This window comes from Nanorana parkeri, unplaced genomic scaffold (genome assembly GCF_000935625.1).
Source record: "Nanorana parkeri isolate BGI_ZX_2015 unplaced genomic scaffold, ASM93562v1 scaffold809, whole genome shotgun sequence".
NCBI classification, from domain to species: Eukaryota; Metazoa; Chordata; class Amphibia; order Anura; family Dicroglossidae; genus Nanorana; species Nanorana parkeri.
This window is the reverse complement of record NW_017307077.1, coordinates 403,687-423,276: the sequence shown is the minus strand read 5'-3', so window position 1 is coordinate 423,276 and position 19,590 is coordinate 403,687. Positions and strand designations below refer to the sequence as shown.

The window sequence follows — 19,590 nt, the reverse complement described above, 5'->3', positions numbered from 1 at the left end:
TGCCGAAGCTAGCCGAAGGATCGGCCGAAGCTACGGCCAGATCCTTCGGCAGCTTTGTGAATAGACCCCAATGTATCCTATTTGTGTATCACTCAGCTGTAGATCCTCACATCACCTCTGCATTCGTGCTGACATTGTCCTTCCTTCTGGAGGGTGGCTACTTTTGCTCCCCATGGTCCCCGTGTGTGTTGTAAAGTAGCCACCGCTCCAAGCTCAATCCCGTGATGGACTACAATCTCAGATTTAGTTTAGGTAAGGTACTTGAATGCATTTTTAAGTTTTAACTCATGAGTTTAGTGTCATTTTAAGATCTCAATGAGTCTTCCATGTGAACGGGGAGCATATAGGTGGCATAAGGTGCATGGGCACTTGGTTGCATTTAGAGGTTGGAGGATCTTAACACGTGGAATTATCATACAAGACCTTTGGGGATTTTTGGATGTTTATATATATTTATTTGTTTTATTTTATATGAACAGTTTAGTGTAAGTTTCTACAGAGCAATGTATGGGACTGGTTAATTTTGTTGAGAGTGTGCTTTATTAATATGTATCTGGATAAGGAGTGGCGCTGTGTAAGGGAATGTTGCCATACATTCTGCTTGATTCATATTCTAAATTACATTGTAGAGTAGCATGTGAAGTGCAAATTTTTTTCATTTTCAATTTCTCTTTTATTTTCTGTTAAATGAACTGCATTAAAAAGTTAAAAATGCCTGAGCGGCTATATAAGTCTGAAGATTACAGGACAAGGTCTTGTTCTGCCTGTTACTTGGTTCCAGAAAAATCCAACTCTTTTACAAAGTGAAATCTGTTGAGTAGCTATATGTTATCCAGGAGTCAATTATCTAATTGTACACTTCCACAAATGTATCTAAGTTTAGCAATCATTTACCACAGAGCCCATTGCCATTTACAGGTTGGTTTTCCACTGTGCCCACTGATAGGTCTAGCATACTTTGGCCCTGCCAACCTTCTGTCTGAAGATATAAACCAGTGCACTTGTATTCATGCTGGAACATATTCAATACACATCAAAATAAGTTCAGATGCATGAAAGAGACACAAAGTTAAAACTGCTTTTTTTTACATTTTTGAATAGTCTTAGGAAGAATAAAATGCCTCTTGTCAAGTTGTTCCTGCTGTCTATGACCTTACTGGGGCCATGGAAGAAAAGTCAGCAGCACTCAGCCCTTCAAGGTGCAAATGTACTCTTATTATAAATGCGTCACATTGGTGATAAAGCCAATGTTTTGGGACTATGCAGAGTCCGTTCTTCAAGGCAACACAGTGTTACCTAGAGGAAGGGACCCTATGTGGCCCCAATACATTCTCTTTATGACCGATTTATAATAAATAAGAGTATATTTGCACCTTGCACCCATTCTTCTTTGGATCCAACCAGGGCCATCCGTGATTGTCACCACCACCATGTATGAGCACCACCATATTCACTTTGGTTGTAGCACTGTATGGAGTGCAGCTGGTATCTGTATCTCTCACTTGGAGGATTTCACCTGCTTGTGACATCAGGACAAGAGGGGAATGGCTATCACTGGACACTGGCAATGAAAAAAACATCTCCCCATTTTGCTGAAAAGTTTTTAGTTGCAGTCTGTGCCCCCAACAGGAAGTAAGGGGAAATCTCCCCAGTGGGGACAAAGGTTGCAAATAAAAACCCAATAGAGGTGATAGCCTTTCCCCTCAATATACAAAACTAAAAAAGTTTTAGCTAGAGCTGTCCTTCAATTTATTGACTCTGATCCATCCATGACATCACATTGGTTAGGGTATGATGACATCACTGCATTCTTGCACACAATTGTAGTCATGCAGCGTGAGGCTTTCCATAATACCTGTTCATCTTTTGAGTAGCTGACCCCATCATAAGCATTCACATGTATAACAACAACATGCCATTGGTACTGGACAATAGTAGTCTCAAGATTCAGTGACAACGACATTCCAAACCATCGGCAAAGAAATAATGGAAGCAACCCAAAGCAAGGTGATAACTGCACCATTGTTCCTGCATCAAGCAACCTGCTGAAAAAAACCAAACATAAATAAATATATGTTCTCCATTACACCATACATGGCCATGATAACTGCAAAAACATAATGCACTTCCACCCATCATGATTAGATTACGTTTATCCGTACAATATTTACGACATGCTACAGACACTCACCTGTGAGAATATATGGAAAGGAAACTATAGAATCTAACATCTGGTAACAATGAGGTCTGAAGATTCACACACCACTAAGACATAAGGGATTTCACACTCTCAAACCAGCACTATATTGCTTTCTGCTGTGAACTCACTTAGTGACTAGACCACACAAATAATGTCACCATAAAATGTTACACATGAATACAGCTCAATAAAAAGAAAACCACACTATATCAAGATAATCCACTTAAAAACATATTTAATATGCAGCCTTACTGCACAGTTCACAGAGAGGGAACATAATTACAACATTTAAAGAGATAGAATATGTAATCTGCCAATGACAACTTTTTAAAGGTGCAGGCTTCAGGACTATTGTTCTTAAAGGGAAATTCTACCTTTTAAAAAAATGTGCACTTCATCATAAAAGAAAAAGTGTGCATTTATTATTTTTTTGCATTGGCACCAGTAATGCATTGCAACCACGATCAGTGGATTGTGGGGACAATGCTCTGGTTCCTGCAGACTCCCATCCATGTTCACACTGAATCGTGTGTATATCCCACAGCACACCTGACTATTGTACCCCTGAAGTGACTCTGAGTATGGTGCTGCATGTAGCCAAGAAATAAAATATGTCACTTGTAGTTCTCTATGAAATACAAGTTCAGTGATGTCATCGCACTTATAGTCCATTGTCACTACCTCCATGTATATGTTACTGAATGTCTGTACATCACTACGAACATGGAGTAAAGTATGTCACCAGCACACCAAGAATCTTCATCCAATAAAGCTCCTTTGACACTATGTTTGAACATCAATAAAAGCGTTAATGGATGAACATCTTTGGTGTGCTGTTGACATACTTTGCTCCATATTCGTAGTAAGGTACAGATGTTTAGTAACATAGATGCGAGGATGTCTCCATGGACTACAAGTGCGGTGACGTCACTGCACTTGTATTCCATAGAGAACTAAAGGTCCCTCTGCTGCGGTCGCTGATGCCTCTTGTAGAGCCTCCATTCACAATCCAACCTGTCAAAGGATCTGTAAATAGATGATATGGCTTTGTGGAAGGAGCAAAGCAGAGCATCACCAAAATAAAAAATTTAAACAATCCTGAGGGGAGAAGAACCTTGAAATTCAGATAAGTGTGTGTGTGTGTGTGTGTGTGTGGAGGAGGGGGGGAGTTAAAGTGGCCCTTTACCCCCTTTCACTAAAAATCACAGCAGCATGCAGCTCTGCATGCTGATTTAAAATCATCTGACATTCATTAGTTACACAAACATGTCTTTCATTTACTTACAAATATAGTTCATCTACTGCCTGGTCCAGTTCTGGCACAAATGGTGTAATGTGCCAAAGCATTGCATCCTGGGAAAGTTACATCAGCAGAGATTGCTGGGAATTCTCATCTCAGGGAAAGGCATTTCTTCCCCTGAATTATGTGCATAGTCACATGTCTAGTCACATGTGCCAGAGTTCCAGGAAGTAAATGGAGAGCTAGTTATCTGCCCTTAGTAAACATGGCCACTGTCAGAAAACTGGGCAAGAAAGGAGAAATAATGTATGCAAAGAATACAAAGCCTGCAATTATCTATATTGTCATTACTAACATTTCTAAAGGTGTGTTTGTTGTTATTTTTAAGATATGAGTAAAACTCTGCTTTAAGGGGTTGTGCTCTGACCATGTTTCATGTTACACCCTAAACATGGGTCTAACCAAAAACATGGTCGGAAAGGTCAACTTAGCCTTTAAACTAGACTGACTGAGTTAATGTCTAGAACAAGCATACAAGCATTGAGTCCAAATGTACAGTGGTTTTGCTCATATTTTCTTTATTTCTTATCATGAGGAATAAAGAAATGAGAATTCTATATATAGTGTAGGTCAGGAAAATATAAAACCTTCATATTCTTCACATGATCAACAACCACGCTTTTATCCATCTAGCAGATGGTGCTCTAGTCTTCTTTTCACTTGCTTGCTTTACTAATAGTTTAAAAAGCCTGTTTTTTTAAAACCTATCTCCGGAGAGAAATTCCCCTTGCAGTGGGACTGCCCCACACTACTAGGGTATCAGGAAAAGCAGTTTTACTTACCTGATCCTCGCTCCTACAGCAACCGCCACACGCCTTGTCTTCCGTACGCTCCGGCTTGTGGGCTGTCCGTCAACGTCCTCAGGTATAATGCAGAGCTATGGGCCCTAGATTGCACTTGAGGGCAGCAGTGGGCCTCCAGCGGGGAAGAGTTTGTGGCTGCCAGCATGGAGGGAGCCTATGGGAGTGGGGATCAGATAAGTATTTTTTTTCCCTCAAAGTGAAGGGACAGCCACAATTCAAGGAGAGTTTTTGTATTTCCTGGACTTTAACTTCAAATAGATAAATAGCTGTAAGAGAATATAGTAGGTGTATTTGACTCACTATATGTAACAGCATTTGGCCAATCAGTGCTATCACTCAGCAATCGAAATCAATCAAAATTGATTGCTCATTCACTATTAGAATATTGAACGAACGTTCTGAAAACAATATTTTTCAAAGGAGATTATAAACGTGTATACTCAGCTGTAGTGGCCAGGTCACTATCTGCAAGGAGTTTGCATGTTCTCCCTTTGCTTGCGTGGGTTTCCTCCATGTACTCCAATTTCCTTCCACACTCCAAAGACATGCTTGAAGGTTAATTGGCTCCTGTCTAAATTGGCCCTGTATGTATGAATGTGCGATTGGAACCTTAGATTGTAAGCTCCTTGAGTGCAGGGACTGATGTGAATGTGCACTATGTAAAAGCGCTGTGTAAATTGTTGGTACTATATAAATACTACTAATAATAATAATAATATGTTTTGTTAGGCAGGGAAGCGTACCTGTTGCTTAGCCCTGCGTAGCAAAGCACAAGTTCATTTTAAGACAAACTGTGTAATGTGGAATTCACAGTATTCGTTTTTATATTGTTAGCTGGTAAAGATGAACAATTGCCTCACTTGCCTAGTTGAACCAACAGTTGAAATAACACACTGAACTGTTTCATGACTGTGTTGTCTGTCATTAGGTTTACCACTAGGTCTAAATTACAGATCATTCTGCAGCACGCTGCCTTTACACTACAAACAACTCAAATTAGAAACATTATAGGATTTGTGTTCAGCCTGCTCACAGTGTAGCGAAAATCTTTTAACAAAACATGTTTATTATAATAACATTCCGCTAGATTTGATCACGGAGATGGAACACTAACACTTAGCCGTATGGGTAATATCTAAAATAAAAGCTTTTGAAGGTTAGACATTTTTTTAAATAAATTGGAACTCTAACTAAAGGGCTATATACTCAGTTGAATTACATGTTTACTGTACATCCTAAAGACCCAACACCCAAACACAAGCAAAGTAACTTGGTATATGCAGTCAGGGCCATCCTTTTAATGAGGCAGTCTGAGGCTCTTGCTTGCTTGGTCATGTTGGGGGGCGGCAGGCAGAGAAACACGGCCGCTTTGCTGCACATTGTTTAAAGTGTGCCTGCGGCCCCCTCTGCGGCCACAGTGTCCCGGGTTGCTAAGAGTCGGGTGGGGAGATTTGTAAGGGCCATACACATCTCTCCACTCAGCTCTTAGCAACCTGGGACACTCTGGCCAGAATCCAACTAGATTGGGCGAGACTCAGAGCCAGGCAGGGAGGGTAGCGTCACTCAACCACCACCAACCCCACACTTCCCCCACCCATCTCAGGCTGCAAAACGGCTAGGGACTTTGGCAAGATGAAACCTCTCAACAAATTAATGGAACAACATAGAAGGGCAAATCCTACAGGATTCGATTCAGCAGTTTTCCTATACCTCAAGAAAAAGGTCGATGCACATTTTGAACAGAAAGGACAACTGGTTCAAAAGAGGCCTGAACAGGCCATCTACGTCAAACTGGAACAACCATCTTTGAACGGGAAGGGACCTTCACCACTATTTGTCTTCCACATATACAGTATCTCACAGAAGTGAGTACACCCCTCAAATTTTTGTCAATATTTTATTATATCATTTCATGTGACGACACAGAAGAAATGACACTTTGCTACAATGTAAAGTAGTGAGCGTCCAGCTTGTATATCAGTGTACATTTGCTGTCCCCTCAAAATAACTCAACACACATCCATTAATGTCTAAACCGCTGGCAACAAAAGTGAGTACACCCCTAGATGAAAATGTCCAAATTGGGCCCAATTAGCCATTTTCACTCCCCGGTATCATGTGGCTTGTTAGTGTTACAAGGTTCTGAAAATAGCAAAAAAGCTCCTTCAGCAGTTTCAGCTGCAATCTCCATACGGTTTTAAGGCCAGCTTCACACCTTTGGTAACCATGTGCATTACTGCAATGCACTGCACCACATCAGGAACATGTTAGTGCTTTGCAGCACAACGCACCAAAGCAATTCACCTACCCCTATAGCAACTAATTAGATTAAATAACAATATGCTTCTGCTATAGCCAATCAGTGTCCAGATTATCAGAGCCATCCCTATAATGAGGCAGCCCGAGGTAGTTGCCTTCTGCAGCATTTAACTGGGTCACATGGCCCCCTTTCTGGCCAGAGTATCTCTGCTTGCTAAGAGCTATTAGCAACCTGTGACGCTCTGGCGTCCCGCCCAGCTCCTAGCAACCCGTGATGACAGTGAGCTGGGCGGTATGCCGCCCCCCCACCCCCCCAATTCCTCGGTATGTGCACCACTAGCAGCCACCCGCCCCACCAGGTTATGACCACATGAAATAATTATTTGCTATGTCCACTGAGAGAACAGCACCAAGAGGTCTGACTTTCACTTTAGCGTTAGAGAACTACAAAAAAAGAGCCACACTGTTGAATTACAAGGCTGCTTATTTATTATACTAAAAAGAGAAAATGATTCCTACACTAGGATATTTTGATCTTGCTTCTAGAGTGCAAAATGCGCCACTGTAAAAAAAGACATTACTATAATCTTCCAAGGTAGAGTTCATGAATGGCCCAAAGCCAGTGGGGGATGAACAAACACTGGCACATGCCCAGGGGCGTCCTGAGGCCAGATGACACCCCGCTGTGACGTCATTGCGCATTCGTGTGACATTGCCGCGTGCGTGTGCGATGACATCATCGCACATGCGCGGTCAACTTATTGACGCCTGCCGATGGCCATCTTTGGGATGGATGCCAGCAGAGAGAGGAGGGGACGTTCACCCAGTGGGATGAGGTATGCCGCCGGGTGACCTCCTCTGCTGGCCGTCCATACACATCACCCTCTCCCCTGCTTGCTGTAGTGCTGATCGTCACTGCCAGCCCTCCTCACGACAATATCTACATCACTCTGGTAATAGTGTATATTTTGGATCTGTTTTCTAATTAGAACATTAGCACAAGTGCTTCATTATTTTGGCACACACAATCAGACATTTATAAAGACTGTCCCATAGCACTTTAAATGTGATTTGGCATGGCTGGTGCTGAACTTGTCTTATAATAAATTGTATTTGTCACACAGAAAATGCGCCAATATTTACACCACAAAAAAACATATTTCTCTTTGATAATTTCCCCCAAAATCTCTGCACATTTGTCTTTTCCAGTTCACATTTATCACAGCACATCATGGCTTGGTACATGATGGAACAGTAAATGGCATCATAACACAGCACATACAGTAAGCATGGAAATTACAAAGGAATGTTTTCGGTACCTTGGGAATATTGGGGCCCTGTGTGATGACATCCCCTGAACCACTTTTAGTTATTTCCCACTTCACTTACAGTGAAAACAGCTGCCAGCAGCTGCTACTTATTTTCTTTCTTCTGCATGAACACTATGGCGGCCATAATAGGAGAAGATTTTATATACTGTAAATGTATCAAGGAAGATAAAGAATAATAAAAGCCAAAGCAACTCTTCATTATCACTGACTTGCTACGACAGTATGTCACACACAGACTTTACAAGAGGCCCTCTGTGGACAAAGTAAAATTATGAGTGATGGGACAAATGCCTCTACAGCAACAGGTTTATTGGAATATCTGAAGGGCTGCTGAAAATATAAAGTTAAAGCGGACCTTCACACCAAAATTCTACTTTACATAATTCTAATCCTCCTCCCTACTTGTGTAGCGTGTGCACACATGCTAAATCCCACAATTTTGCAGATGTTCACAGAATGTGCAAAAAAAAAACATGCTCTACCCTTGCGATGCCATTTATTGTTAATGGCACCCCAAACGTGCCAAGCCAGACCCACATTTTTTTTGCACGCAAAGATGCTCAAAGCTCCAAGAGGTGCATGAGCTTGTTTCCACATTTGTTGTTCACAGGGTAGCCCAAATACAACATGCAATGTCACACTACACTAAGTGTGAATGGGGGCTTAATCCAAAAAAGCACTTTTTTGTGTGTTTATTTACTTTTTTTTCACAGTTCACCTTGACTCCATTCTCATCTAGGCAAGAATTATGTCAACCCTGTTTCTGCAACCTTCTAGGATAATCCCAAATTTTGAGTTGTCATCAAAACAGGAATATATGAGAAACCATCTAATGGAGACACTAGTTCTGGTAAACCTGCTGACCACCAGGGATTTCCATTTATTGGAGAGATTTCCATTTATTTCCTGTTGTGGCTATTAGACAGGAAGTGAAGAAAAAATCTCAGAAAATGGACACAGATGGCAAAAGAAAGTTGGCAGGGGTTATTACCCTCCCTTTAGGGCCCATTCACACCTAAGCATAGAGTTAATCGCACAATATCATGCAATAAACTGACCCTATTGCACAATGTACCTAGTGTATATTAATGTGCGCTGGGTGCATTGCACTGCAATTCATTTGAATGGCACCCTAAGGCACCTCCCAGCTGCTGCGCACTGCAGCACAAAATGCGGTACCGTGTGTTGCAATGCAATGCAGTGAAAAAAGTAGTGCATGCACTATTTTTTTTCCCATTTTGGAAATGTCCCTTCTCTGATGTGCATGGTGGCCAGGAGGTGTGTTGTGCAATAACGTGGCTTCAGTTCTACTTTAAGTATCTTATGTGTATTAATGAGCTTGTCTTGGCTGACACAACAAGAGGAAAGTGACAGGTTGATAGAGCCGCTAAAATTCAAACTAGTCATACAGTCTAATGATGGAGCAACTGGCAGTCAATCCCCAGCAGAGACACTGCACTGTACAAACAAGCTTTATGAATGAACAACTGCAAATCAGTCCCCAGGTCCAACACTGTTCATTCATTACCCCCTAATGAAAAAAACCTTCATAAGTGGCCAAAGGTTCCAGGAGAACAATCAGACCTTTGTGTATTAAACTGCATCTAAAGCCATATTTAGACTTGGATAGATCAGGGAAGGGTTAAAATCATTGTCAGGTTTGCATTGCTGTCTGTGTCTCCACTGGGAACGATCACCCTCTCTTTGTATACTGCTGACAGAAAGTGAGGGGAATCCAAAATTTTGAGTTGTCACCAGAACAGAAATAGGAGAGGAAATTTTCCAGACACATTCTGGTGACAACCAGAATCTTATCTTGGAGAGATTTTTCTTCACTTATTATTATTATTATTATTATTATTATTATTATTATTAGACAGGATTTATATAGCGTGAACAGTTTGCACAGCGCTTTACAATATAGGGAAGACATTATAATTACAATACAATTCAAGACAAGATGGTAAGGAGGGCTCTGCCCGTGAGGTCTTACAACCTAAGTAGGAGGGGGAAGTGATACATGAGGAGGTAGCTGTGTGGGGATGAATTGTTTGAGAAAGAGTTCAGTGGTTAGGTTGAGGCGGGATAGGCTTCCCTGAATAGATGAGTCTTTATTGATCGCTGAAAGGCAGTCAGAGTAGGAGATAGACGGACAGGGGAGTTGACAAGGGAGCTAGAGAGCAGGAGGTCTTGGCAGCAGCGGAGGGGACAGTTAGGGTGATATTTTGAGACAAGGTTGGAGATGTAACCTGGGCCAGAGCTGTGGATGGGTTTGTAAGTGGTTGTTAATATTTTGAATTTTATCCTTTGGGCTATTGGAAGCCAGTGTAGGGATTGACAGAGGGGGGTTGCAGACACTGAGCGGTTGGTTAGGTGAATGAGTCAAGCAGCTGCATTCATGATAGATTGAAGGGGGGAGAGCCTGTGTAGAGGTAGGACAATGAGGAGGGAGTTGCAATAGCCAAGACGAGATATAACAAGTGAGTGAATGAGCAGCTTTGCGGTTTCATTGGTGAGGAAGGGGAATATTTTGGAGATGTTACGAAGGTGAAGGCGGCAGGATTTGGATAGTGATTGGATGTGAGGAAAAAGCTAGGGTCCGAGTCAAGGATGACACCTAGCATCTTGGCATGGGGGGAGGGTTGGATAGATGTGTTCTCAATCATGATCGAAAAGTTGGGGGAGGGAATTCACTTCCTAAAGGAGAGTAAAGTATGGTATACACTATGCCAATTTCAGTCGATTCTTGATCCGCCCAAAATTCGCACAGTAGGTGCTGCTGTCTATACCCTTCCGTCCAGCATCCCTAGATCAGAAGATAGAAGGAGCCAGATGGAAAATCTTTGGCTGAACGGTATTGAGCATGGATGATGGTATCTGTTATATTTTCTTCTTTCAGTCCACAAGGTGAAAAAAGAAAATATTGCAATATATACCCTTCCAAATGGTACACAGACGACTAAAATAACTGGCAGTGGTTAACACCATTCCCTACTTTACCTAAAACTAGGCAACTAGTATGAGCAGAAGGAGGAGGTCAGCAATGCTAGTCTCTATGTTTCTCTAATGAAAGGATCCTTAAAATGGACCTCTCCCTGATTTTAAACTTTGTAATACATGTTACAAAGAAACCATATTTAATGATACATTTATAAATAATTATAAATAAATAAAAGCATTTATTATGCTGGTTCTTTTTCAGCATTTCCAGGAATAATGTTAGTCTTATTGTGTCTAATTTACAGTCGCAAGCCCAGATAGGGAAGAAGGAAAGGATCACTTCCCACTTCCTCCGCTGCACTGGAAGTTACAGTAATCAGGTTACAGGGATCCTACCAACATGAATATATACCCTTTGCTCTCTGCTAATTATAAAGTAATGTAACCGCATCATTGCCCATTTACATACAAATGCTGATGTGATATGACATACATCCTCTACTGCCAATGTCACTTGTCCTGTTAAATATAATACAGTGTAAAACAATCATTTTTGCTGCCTGTGTCCTGTTGGGGAGATATCCCTTCACTTCCTGTCCAAGAGATGCAACACGAAGTAAGAGAAAATCTCTTGAAAGTGAGGGGAATCCCCCCTTGCGGACAATTGTCATTAAAACAGGTGTCCTCATGGGCATATTTGCCCTCACCTCTTATTCTGGTAACGACTGTAAGATTCTATTCACTTTCTGCCAGGCCGACAATGATCACCAGGACAAATAGAGAGGGAGAATCCACTCAGCAGGAGCACACAGCAATAAAAACTTGACAAGGATTCCAATCCTTCCCCATTTTAGCCAAAACTAGAAAAAAGTGCTTTGGATCTATGTACACTTAAATGATTTTCTAGTAAAGATTCATTGATTAAATTGTAAGCTTTAAAAACAAACTTCAGTTTCTTATACTACTTATATTTGGTTAAAACTTGAAATGGTTAATGGCTTTGAATGTTTAGCAGCTAACATTAGATCTAAGAAGGTCTGGTGCACCTGGGCATTGCGGGTTTACAAATGTAACCAAGATCAAACACAGCTCATACAACTGCTCTGTTCTATAAGGGTGGAGGATGTCTGAAAAAAGACATTGTTCTCACTAAATGTCACAAGGCTCTCGTAAAGTGATACATCACCCAGACTGTATATTCACCAAGATTTCTCTGTATCTGTGGTTAAAGTGACACTAAACTCAAGAGGACTACTAAGCTCAAATTGACTACGATCTCAAATTTAGTTTACTAATTTGTATTGAGATTGTAGTCCATCACAGGAGTGAGCTTGGAGCGGTGACTACTTTACAACACACACAGGGACCATGGGAAACAAAAGTAGCCCCCCTCCAGAAGGAAGGACAGTGTCGGCGCCAATTCAGAGATGATTTGAGGATCTACAGCCGAGTGATACACAAATAAGATACATTTTTGTTAATAGTTAAGGTACTTGAATGCATTTTTAAGATTTAACTCCTGAGTTTAGTGTCACTTTAACTCATCCAAAGGTACATTGAAACATAGTGATCGGCTGCCCCATGTTTCCACAGAAAGCCGCAGGTTTGTCAGCTTTCAATTTCAATTTGGTATACACTGTGACCAGGGGGTGGATTGACTGGGGAGGGTAGCAGAGTAATAGGGTGCTCTTAAGTTGCAAATAATGTATAAAATGTATAAAATACTGTACATAGTAACATGATTTTTAAACCATCAACACATTAATAATATTATTTAATTCTCCTTTTTTCTGGTCTTGTTTACAACTATAACAAACAATACTGTACATTACCTTTGGAGCCCATTCATAACTGTTAGTTGCAGTTCTATTAATTCTCCATGGCACCCCACTGCATTAAAGGAGAACTATGGGGTTAAGGCTTTTCCCCATAGTTCTCCTTAGGGAAACGGGAGGACACAAACTAGCGTCTTCTCGTCACCCTAAGCTCAGTATACCGCAGGCTGTAGCTCGCGGTATACTAAGACGCCGCAGTATACCGTGAGCTGCTGCTCACGGTATACTGAGACGCCGCAGCTGAAGCGGATCCCGACAATTGTGCGGAATCGGAGCGGGGAGGGGGGAATCCAGCCCCTCCCCTGTCACGGCAGAGAGCCGTGACAGGATCGAGAAGTGAGCGAACGCCGGTATGTGTTCGCTCACCTCCCGATCTACTGAGCCGACCTGTGACAGTTTCATTGTCACAGGTCGGCTAGAACTATGAGGTGAGTGAAAAGCACTCACCTCATAGTTCTCTTTTAAGGCAACAAAATGCCAGATACTATACGTCCATGGAGAATTCCTGCTCCACACTACTATTGTATCTATAGTAGAAATGCACGTATTTTGTGATAAAGGCTTCATGTATTCTATGTATGTAAGCAGTAAATCCCAATGCTGTGAATGCATTCCCCTTACTCTTCATAGTCCTGTGTCATCTGTGAAGTCAGAACATTGCTTTTGATAATAACAGAATGCACGTGTAGGTATTAAAGTCAGCAATTTGACTCAAACCAAAGCCAGCTGATCCAGCAGTTCAATGTTTGTTTTCTGTCTATTGATCTTCTTTCATGTTCTTTTCTTTCCTTGTTAAAGAAATGTTGAACTACAGTCTTTTGAATGTCTGACTCACAGTTGGTTTGAAATATATAAAGGCTTGTTCTAACTCAATGCAAATGTGAAGCCCATTCAATGATCCCAGGCATCTTTGAAGAGCGATACATCACAACTAAGGCAACCAAAACCACTTCAACTCCAAAGTGTTTTTCCCAGTTTAGCTGCCTCTTCATCAGGGAATCTGACAGTCTGATTTGTCTGATTTGCACTTAGTAAACAGCATTCCTAAGAAAATTCAAACAGTCCAGTTTACAATAAAAATATTTGAGAGTCATGAGAGAAATACAGATAGCGCCATTGCTTAATTACTTCAAATACACTGTTAAGGAGTAACCAAAGAATCTAGAACAGTGGTTCTCAACCTCAGCCGGGGCCGAGACCCCTTGGTAACATTTGCCAAGTTGTGGTGACCCCCAATGGTAAAATTTATGGTTGACGCGGCTGCTGCAGCGACATCTGGCGGCGTGGCGGGAGAACTGACACTGCTGCACTAGGAGAGAGCTGAGGAGGACTCTCACCTATCACAGCGGAAATCACACAGCGACCCACAGGATGAGAACCACTGTTGTAACAGCTAAAATGGCAAACCATATAATGCAAGCCGAGGGTGTCAGCTTTTATTATTAATAATAATGATGATAATCACTAGATGGGGACCTGATGGAGAACTGCAGGTCTCCCTCTGCTGATTGACAGCAGCAGTGGGCGGGTGCAATAGCTAGTTTGCTATTGCAAAGTGAAATAGCCAATAGGAATGTAGCTATGCATTCCAATGCTGGCTTATTAATTTTTTTCTGACTTACGGCGGCCGGGGCTCCAATGTCCGAAATAAAATTTAAAAAACGATCGCAGCGAAAGGTTTACTCTGCTCGATCAAGCAGAGTAAACCTTTCCGGGAGAAAGTGTTTCTCTCCTGGGCGGCCGGGAGCCGCTATCTAATAGCGGGAGACTCCCGGCGACCCCTGGCAAATTGTCATTCGACCCCCGAAGGGGTCCGGACCCACAGGTTGAGAACCGCTGATCTAGAACATTCTCCCTACTCTTTTTAATTGCAGTTTTGGTTTGTTGTGTACACTGCCTGCGCCGCATGCTGGTTCACACTCTGCAAGATGCCGAGAGAAGAAACTGCGTGCCTGAACAATGTAAATCCAGGGCACATGTGCAGAAGTTCTATCATCAGTGGCTGTTTAATGGCCAAGGAAAGACTTTGGATGCAGAAGAAGTATCGAAGATGGCAACAGAGTAGCGACAGGGAGCATGAACCTATCAGCATTGGAGGAGGGCAAACTGCTATGACGTGCTGCATACTTGCACATTATGGCAAGAGTTATAACCAGTCCAGTAGCAAATTGAATGGGGCTTTTACAGATGGGAATTACCACAATAATAGCAGACAATTACTAAAATTGAAGGTTTTTTTAAGTCATGTTTAAATACCCAAAAAACAACATTCATTGTTACAGACATCCAAGACCAACAATATGCTAATACATATGCCTCTATGGGCTACTACTTAGAAAGATACACTGATAGTCCCATGATTTTAATGAGGATCTCAACAGGATAATTGTCCTCAAATATTCAGTGTAGTAGTCCAACATTCAAGGCGTTTTACATTATGGCTTCTTTAGGAAGGTGAGGAGATCTATAATTTTCAAATCCATACAGTTAGCCCAGTATATACCATAGACAAAGTGTATGAGGAATCTCGGATAAACTGACACACACAAGTCACTTACTTTCTAGCATAGTACAACACACACAGTCTGTTGGTCAATAGTACATCCAAAAGGACCACTGCCACCCACATAAGAAGACTCAGCTAATGTAGAGGGGGAAAAAAGGGGGAGTGATGACTCCATGGTACCTAGGCGTAATGCATAAAGGTAGTATATGGACTTCAATAAACCATATTGTAAGTATTGTTTTGTCAGTCTAAAGGCTGGGTGGATGCGTTGGAGCTGTATCTAAAGAATGAGTTCCAAAACCGGAGCAGCGTCAGAAGAGTCTATGGCATGCGTTCTACAGTACAATGAGGAATGGTTTTCAGGTGGTTAGACAATTCCACCTCCAAATTCAAAAATACATACACGTTCTAAAAACATCCTCATCTAGAAAGTAGTAGCTGCTTTACATTCACCATATGACACAGTTTAAGTACAATGATTTTAAATATAAATATTATAAAAAAACATATTGTAATATATTATGATATAAAAGATTATAAAAAGTATTCTATTTTATACTATATAATATATTATGTTATATTATATCAATTATAAATATTGTCTGGCCTAAACAAAAACTTTTCTATACTGTCTAATAGTACATTTGTTTAGCTCTCTCTAGCTAAAACACTGAAAATATTGTCTCAGTTCCTGAAGTTGATTTCTTTGTCTAGACAATGGTTGAGCCTGCATGCATGACCAAGCCACTTAGAGATCTTTCTTATAAACAATTGTTCTTTAAGCATTCAGGTTTACACTGAGTAATATTTGTGCCTACAGAGAGGGGTAAGAGCTACAGGTGCCAGCTATATAAAGGGAACCATGGAGGTTGTAAAAGAAAATCCATTCCAGACAATCCACTTATTCCCTGAGCAGACTCCAGTGGGTGAACATCAGCCATCATCAGAGTGGAGTAGTCTACAAACACAACATTCCCTAATCCAGCCATTATCAGCCAGATTGGATGAGCATTCTTTAATGTCAGAAAATACCTTTAAGGTTGGTATGGTTGTTAATATGGAAGTTAACCAATCTGCTAAACCAGAAACCCAGGATCCATAATATTCTGTGGTCACTATGGAAGAATAAGCACACATAGCTCCTGTTTTTTTTTTTTTTATTCTTTCACATGTGCTCCAACCGTTAAAGCTATAGGGCCCATAAAAAGTAGAGGAGTGGAGAGAGTCTCCACAATACTGTGTTTCCCCGAAAATAAGGCACTGTCTTATATTTTTTTTGCTTCAAATAAACACACTAGGTCTTATTTTCGGGGTAGGTCTTATTTTTTTTTTTATGTATAACAATCCAAAGTTAATGCAAATCCAAATTAAATAATCCAAAATAGCAAAGTTAAGAATAGGGTGATCAGGGCAATCAGGGGTGCTGTAGCTTTCCAAGAGCAATTTGGTAACCAGAATGAGCGAAGCACGCTTTCACTATGGATTCCTCACAGGCGGGGTGCATTCCGTATCACTGTGCCTGTGACAGGAGCCGGTGTTATAGAGGAAACATCGGCTTATGCGGCTCTGCCGCCTTGCTTCCTCTAGTGCTGGCTTCGTTGGCACCACTGATTCTCTCCCGTGGCTCTTCAAGTTCCCCCTTATGCCACCACCAGCCCTGGGAATGGTCACAACTAGGTCTTATTTTCGGGGTAGGTCTTATATTTTAGCAATTTCCAAAAATAGTACTAGGTCTTATATTCAGGGTAGGTCTTATTTTCAGGGAAACAGGGTATATCCCTGAATTTGACATACCTTTGTGGTGATTGTAACATTCACTTTTTCGTAAATGCAGCAAATGTTACAGTTCTCATTTAAAACCACATTAAGATGAATTGTGAAGCTCATAGTTCATTGTGTTTCATTTGTTCTTTGTTGCTAGTCACTTATTATCTGTCAAACATTACACTTTTTAAGTAAATGTTGGAGTATCTACTTAAATATGTGTAGCCCTGAAGACTAAAACAGTTGGCACTTGCAATCTCTGTCTGAGAGAAAAACAGAAGAGATTAAATGATCAAGTTTCCCTTTATTTCCTAACAAGCCTTACAACAGCTGCCCCTGCTGGGTTTTAGCAACTGTTCCTTATGTGGACAACAAACTTTCTGTTTTCAGAGGGGGTTTACTTATGTCATCTGCATGTGGTATGGATTAAACCAGTAGTAAAGGCCTATTGTGCACTATGGCTCCTTAATATTTGAACATAATTTTAAATAATGCTGTCTATTTCAGGAGCTCAGTGCCATGACTGTACATGACTGTACACATTTTACATCACAAAAAGTCATATGTTAACCCCTTCATGACTGAGCTAGTTTTCAGTTTCTGTTCATAAATGACTGACACACTTTTTACATTTTTGCTGTGTGATTCTTCCACAGCAGTAATATACTTTCTTACTAAATGTACCCACACATATTATATATTGTTTTTTAGAGGACAGATAGGGCTATATAATTGTATCACATATGTGTACCTAACCCCTCACTTAGTTTGAATAAAATAAAAAAATGAGGAAAAAAACTAGAAGAAAACACTTTTTTCACAAGTTTTGATTATTATTAATTTTTTAAGAATTTGTTTATATTAATTATACTATAAAAAATATATTTATATATAATTTTTATTTTCCTAATTTTGCTTTACACTTTATTTAATTTTTTTTACACCTCGTAAAAAAAAACACAAAACTTTTTTTTCTTGTCAGTTTATATCAAGCAGTCACTATGACTGCTTGATAAATTAAGTTTTTTTTTTAAATGTTTGGCTATTAGGCTGATCCAAACTTAGGAACAGCTAATAATAACCTTAGAGACTGATCCTGACTTTAGTCAGATTCAGATCTCACTAAAAGCTCTTTGATTGTGCCTAGATGATCAGAACTGATACATTTCACTCAAAAGATACATTGTATCTTTTGAGTGAAATGTATCTAAACATCGGGCTCTCGAGCTGTCAAAACAAATAGCAGAGAGGTGAGTCACTGCTACCTCTCTGCTATTTTCAGCTGTCAAATACAGGATCTCAAATTGCGGTCCTGTATTTGCATGTAACGGCTTCATTCTTTCATTACTGAAAGGAAGAAGCTTTTACAAAAAGCTTAATTATTTCATTAATGAATGCCTCGATACTGAGGCATTCATTGATGACTGGTAACCGCTGAGAATCAGCTGTTACTAGCATTACAAAGCCTGATATAACTCGTCACGTACAGTGTACGTGGCCAGTCATATAGGCACAAAGTGCCGGGACGTACGCTGTACGTCTCCCGTCACGAAGGGGTTAAAGCCACTCTGTTGCTAAAAGAGAAAAAAAAGGTTGCCTGCCCAACTACATCAATAATACCTATCAGTCATGCTGATTTAGCATCCAACACTTTTTGGTGTTTTGGAGGCCTGTGACTCCTTGCTAGTTGCTGCAGTTTACCAGTTGACTGCTATATCACTAGTGTACCCCTTCAGAGCTGCAGGGACGCACTGGTGATGTTGCCACTAGTGGATGGAATCACAGTACACAAGACGCAGGCAACCAACCCCGCCTAAAGTGTTGGATGCTAAACATTTCAATGGTGGTAGTAACTTTGCAAAAGAGCAAAGATTGGATTCCTTTGTAACAGGACTGGTAAGTATTATTTTTCAATTTTTCTTTTTATGTTTTCCACAAAGTGTGGAAAAGTTAGTACCTCTGTGGGTTTGTTATTTGCATACAATACAACAATAAACCAGTACAATAAAAAATCCCACTGTTGTGGTCTGTTGTTATTATACATTAGCATTAGTGATACAATACATGGAATAGTTTGCAAACATAATGTTGGATGAAAAGCATAACACTGAGATGCATAGAAAGGGTAAAAGGCAGGTAAACATATACTGAAGAACATAGATAACCTAAGGCACACTTGGAATTGTGAAGTTAGATGCCACACAAGGATACCAGATTTGATCAGAAAGTTGTGCGTGACGTCTATTTTCATAAGTGCGTCTGTATAGGAATAAGATTCGGTCAATGAACATCTTCCATGTCCCCAGAGCTGGAGGCGAGGGGTCCTACGCCACCAGAATAGCCGTTTTAGTACAGAAGAGCAGAATTCTGCAGAGGCGCTTAGAATGTTGGGTCACCTACAACATATCTAGTAAGCCTAAAAGGCAGACTGTGGGATTATATTATTAGGGAGACCAGAAGGACACTCTAGGAAACCAATTACGTTTGATCAATATCTCCATATGGAGTGTTTATGGCTGTCTGTGTTCCTAATAAGAAGATATATCCTCACTATCTGTACCAGTGATGGGGTTTCCTCAGCAGGGAAGCAGACAGAAATATGTCAGTAGATGTGACCCTTCCCCAATCCTAAAACTAAACAATGTTTTGCCT

The 19,590-nt window shown here is 40.7% G+C and overlaps 1 protein-coding gene across 1 annotated transcript in view; it reads right to left on the bottom strand.

Annotated features, from left to right (window-relative positions):
* The window catches only part of MEGF10 (multiple EGF like domains 10), a 148,996-nt gene that overhangs the window by 80,676 nt on the left and 48,730 nt on the right, over positions 1 to 19,590 (bottom strand). The window contains exons 4-5 of the mRNA XM_018565052.1: positions 2,192 to 2,265; positions 1,926 to 2,042 (exon numbers count right to left, since the gene is read on the bottom strand). Of these exons, the coding sequence (XP_018420554.1) occupies positions 1,926 to 2,042; positions 2,192 to 2,265 (191 nt within the window). The remainder of the gene's footprint in view (positions 1 to 1,925; positions 2,043 to 2,191; positions 2,266 to 19,590) is intronic.